General features: G+C 46.3%; 2 protein-coding genes across 2 annotated transcripts in view; one reads left to right on the top strand and one right to left on the bottom strand.

Moving 5' to 3' along the window:
• Positions 1-4,929, bottom strand: part of LOC120546766 (T-lymphoma invasion and metastasis-inducing protein 2-like) — a 141,385-nt gene that overhangs the window by 78,225 nt on the left and 58,231 nt on the right. The gene's annotated exons all lie outside the window — the stretch shown is intronic.
• Positions 4,332-4,929, top strand: part of LOC120546764 (disks large homolog 1-like) — a gene marked incomplete at both ends in the record, with an annotated part of 23,065 nt that continues 22,467 nt past the window's right edge. The window contains 1 exon segment of the mRNA XM_039781944.1: positions 4,332-4,501. Coding sequence (XP_039637878.1) covers positions 4,332-4,501 — 170 coding nt within the window.

Raw genomic sequence — 4,929 nt, 5'->3', positions numbered from 1 at the left:
CTAACTGTCACTACCCCACCCCTCCCCAACCATCTAGTCGGTGATTGGCTGGGTGGTGCACAGCCTGTGCCCCTACTGTTTGTTTGGCGTTTCACGCCCCCTCTGTTGACCCCAAGACCGGGCTTTTTCACGAGTGCGTTCAGGGGGCAGGCAGCTAGCGGATCAAGGAGAGATGCCTACGATTTGAGACAAAACTGAAATTGCGCTGAAACCATGCAGGAACTCATAGGGCACCTTTTTAATACAGACAGTTCACAAACACACATCACAGGATTTAATCCAGCAGAGGGGACTTTTTAAATAAGATTTTTAACTGTTGAATCAAACAGCGAGGGCTCAAGTGTCTGTGAGAAAGGCATAGCGTTCAAAAAGAATGGGAGGGAGAACAGTGAAAGTCTGTCTCCGTTCGTCACTTTTGTGCTCCACTTGATCATACGACAGTATTCACCACGACACCTATATGCAGACAGTTCACAACTAGAACACAGATTGAATCCAGGGAGGCAACGTGTCAAAACAAGGAGCGAAAAGAGCAAATAAAACAAGCTGTGAATAAGATATTGTGTCTGAATTAAAACACAGGATCAAAGCACCAAATGAGTAAACTGGGACTTTACTGGTGTAGCTGGACGATGTGTACCATGCTCTGGAAGTTAGGGCTGGGTGGAGAATTCAATGCTTTTTAAGCACCGACCAAATTGACACAGCTTCAGGAAACTGCACCGCCTGTTGTCCATCCATCCACCCCAATCTTTCCTTTCCCGAGCCACATTAACCACATTAAATGCTTTTTTACAGTGTGTTCAGGGGACAGACAGCTAGTAGATAGTGTGAGATGTTTTTTACAGTGTGTTCAGGGGACAGGCAGCTAGCAGATGGTGAGGAGATATTTTTTACAGTGTGTTCAGGGGACAGGCAGCTAGCAGATGGTGAGGAGATATTTTTTACAGTGTGTTCAGGGGACAGACAGCTAGCAGATGGTGAGGAGATGTTTTTTACAGTGTGTTCAGGGGACAGACAGCTAGCAGATAGTAAGGAGATGTTTTTACAGTGTGTTCAGGGGACAGGCAGCTAGCAGATAGTGAGATATTTTTACAGTGTGTTCAGGGGACAGGCAGCTAGATGAGTAGTGAGGAGATGTTTTTACAGTGTGTTCAGGGACAGACAGCTAGCAGAATAGTGAGGAGATGTTTTTACAGTGTGTTCAGGGGACAGACAGCTTGCAGATAGTGAGGAGATGTTTTACAGTGTGTTCAGGGGACAGACAGCCTAGAATAGTGAGAAGATGTTTTTTACAGTGTGTTCAGGGGACAGACAGCCTAGCAGATAGTGAGGAGATGTTTTTACAGGTGTGTTCAGGGGACAGACAGCTAGCAGATAGTAAGGAGATATTTTTTACAGTGTGTTCAGGGGACAGACAGCTAGCAGATAGTGAGGAGATATTTTTTACAGTGTGTTCAGGGGACAGACAGCTAGCAGATAGTGAGAAGATATGTTTTACAGTGTGTTCAGGGGACAGACAGCTAGCAGATAGTGAGGAGATGTTTTTTACAGTGTGTTCAGGGGACAGACAGCTAGCAGATAGTAAGGAGATGTTTTTTACAGTGTGTTCAGGGGACAGGCAGCTAGCAGATAGTGAGGAGATGTTTTTTACAGTGTGTTCAGGGGACAGACAGCTAGCAGATAGTGAGAGATGTTTTTGGGTGTGTTCAGGGGACAGACAGCTAGCAGATAGTGAGGAGATGTTTTTTACAGTGTGTTCAGGGGACAGGCAGCTAGCAGATAGTGAGGAGATGTTTTTACAGTGTGTTCAGGGGACAGGCAGCTAGCAGATAGTGAGGAGATGTTTTACAGTGTGTTCAGGGGACAGACAGCTAGCAGATAGTGAGGAGAGTGTTTTTACAGTGTGTTCAGGGGAACAGACAGCTAGTAGATAGTGAGGGAGATGTTTTTACAGTGTGTTCAGGGGACAGGCAGCTAGCAGATAGTGAGGAGATGTTTTTACAGTGTGTTCAGGGGACAGGCAGCTAGCAGATAGTGAGGAGATATTTTTTACAGTGTGTTCAGGGGACAGGCAGCTAGCAGATAGTGAAGGAGATGTTTTAACAGTGTGTTCAGGGGGACAGACAGCTAGCAGATAGTGAGGAGATGTTTTTTACAGTGTGTTCAGGGGACAGACAGCTAGTAGATAGTGAGGAGATGTTTTTACAGTGTGTTCAGGGGACAGGCAGCTAGCAGATAGTGAGGAGATGTTTTTACAGTGTGTTCAGGGGACAGGCAGCTAGCAGATAGTGAGGAGATGTTTTACAGTGTGTTCAGGGGACAGACAGCTAGCAGATAGTGAGGAGATGTTTTTACAGTGTGTTCAGGGGACAGACAGCTAGTAGATAGTGAGGGAGATGTTTTTTACAGTGTGTTCAGGGGAGGACAGACAGCTAGTAGATAGTGAGGAGATGTTTTACAGTGTGTTCAGGGGACAGACAGCTAGCAGATAGTGAGGAGATATTTTACACAGTGTGTTCAGGGGACAGACAGCTGAAAGTGAGGAGATGTTTTTACAGTGTGTTCAGGGGACAGGCAGCTAGCAGAATAGTGAGGAGATGTTTTTACAGTGTGTTCAGGGGACAGACAGCTACAATAGTGAGGAGATGTTTTTACAGTGTGTTCAGGGGACAGGCAGCTAGCAGATAGTGAGGAGATGTTTTTACAGTGTGTTCAGGGGACAGACAGCTAGCAGATAGTGAGGAGATGTTTTTACAGTGTATTCAGGGGACAGACAGCTAGCAGATAGTGAGAGATGTTTTACAGTGTGTTCAGGGGACAGACAGCTAGTAGGTGAGTGAGATGTTTTTACAGTGTGTTCAGGGGACAGGCAGCTAGCAGATAGTGAGGGAGATGTTTTTACAGTGTGTTCAGGGGACAGACAGCTAGCAGATAGTGAGGAGATGTTTTTTTACAGTGTGTTCAGGGGACAGACAGCTAGCAGATAGTGAGGAGATGTTTTTACAGTGTGTTCAGAGGACAGGCAGCTAGTAGATAGTGAGGAGATGTTTTTACAGTGTGTTCAGGGGACAGGCAGCTAGCAGATAGTGAGGAGATGTTTTTACAGTGTGTTCAGGGGACAGACAGCTAGCAGATAGTGAGGAGATGTTTTTACAGTGTGTTCAGGGGACAGGCAGCTAGCAGATAGTGAGGGGATATTTTTACAGTGTGTTCAGGGGACAGACAGCTAGCAGATAGTGAGGAGATGTTTTTACAGTGTGTTCAGGGGACAGACAGCTAGCAGATAGTGAGAATGTTTTTTACAGTGTGTTCAGGGGACAGACAGCTAGCAGATAGTGAGGAAGATGTTTTTACAGTGTGTTCAGGGACAGGCAGCTAGCAGATAGTGAGGAGATGTTTTTAGGTGTGTTCAGAGGGACAGACAGCTAGCAGATAGTGAGGAGATGTTTTTTACAGTGTGTTCAGGGGACAGACAGCTAGCAGATAGTGAGGAGATGTTTTTTACAGTTTGTTCAGGGGACAGACAGCTAGTAATAGTGAGGAGATGTTTTTCCAGTGTGTTCAGGAGGGACAGGCAGCTAGCAGATAGTGAGAAGATGTTTTACAGTGTGTTCAGGGGACAGACAGCTGTAGATAGTGAGGAGATGTTTTTAGTGTGTGTTCAGGGGACAGGCAGCTAGCAGATAGTGAGGAGATATTTTTTACAGTGTGTTCAGGGGACAGGCAACTAGCAGATAGTGAGGAGATGTTTTACGGTGTGTTCAGGGGACAGGCAGCTAGCAGATAGTGAGGAGATGTTTTTACAGTGTGTTCAGGGGACAGGCAGCTAGCAGATAGTGAGGAGATGTTTTTCAGTGTGTTCAGGGGACAGGCAGCTAGCAGATAGTGAGGAGATGTTTTTACAGTGTGTTCAGGGGACAGGCAGCTAGCAGATAGTGAGGAGATATTTTTACAGTGTTTTCAGGGGACAGACAGCTAGTAGATAGTGAGGAGATATTTTTACAGTGTGTTCAGGGGACAGACAGCTAGCAGATAGTGAGGAGATGTTTTTACAGTGTGTTCAGGGGACAGACAGCTAGCAGATAGTGAGGAGATGTTTTTACAGTGTGTTCAGGGGACAGACAGCTAGCAGATAGTGAGGAGATGTTTTTAACGGTGTGTTCAGGGGACAGACAGCTAGCAGATAGTGAGGAGATATTTGCTGTATGTGACAAAAAATGCTGTAGCCTAAAAAACGCGTCACATCACTTAACAATTTTCCTTTTAAAAGTGTTAGTCGGTCAGTGGACTGGAGGACTGACAGCCGGTGTCGTGTGTCTGTGTTTCAGGGTCAACGATGTCATCCTGAGAGTTAACGAGGCGGACGTTCGCGACGTGACCCACAGCCGAGCCGTGGAGGCGCTGAAGGAGGCCGGCTCGCTGGTCCGACTCTACGTCCGCCGGAGGAAACCCGTCTCCGAGAAAGTGATGGAGATCAAACTGGTGAAAGGACCCAAAGGTGACAGAAAGGGTTTGATTTAAAGATGCAGACAGCAGCGGGGGAACAGGTAGGGTTGGGAACCCAAACCTGGTTCCAAAATGCCAAGAATTCGGTACCCATAGAAGAAAATGTTTTTGGTTCTGGTCATCGGTTCCTCAACAACCACCAGTGGCGCTCTTTCTGGACCGTAAAGGCTGCATTCAGACTGCAGGCAAAAGTGGCCCAAATCAGATTTTTTTTTATTCAAGTGACAGGTCAGACTTCTTCAGAAGTAGTGTGAACTGCAAGTCGTACAGAATGCAGCAGCAAGACTTTTATCTAAGACCAGCAGGAGGTCGCACATTACTCCTGTGCTTAAGGCTCTTCACTGGCTACCGATTGGTTTTAGAGTGAATTTTAAAATTGTAACTATTACCTATAGAGCCTTACATGGCCAAGCTCCCTCG

This window comes from Perca fluviatilis, chromosome 18 (genome assembly GCF_010015445.1).
Source record: "Perca fluviatilis chromosome 18, GENO_Pfluv_1.0, whole genome shotgun sequence".
Lineage (NCBI taxonomy): Eukaryota > Metazoa > Chordata > Actinopteri > Perciformes > Percidae > Perca > Perca fluviatilis.
Note: the sequence above shows the minus strand (reverse complement) of the source record. Positions and strands in the feature narration are given on the sequence as shown.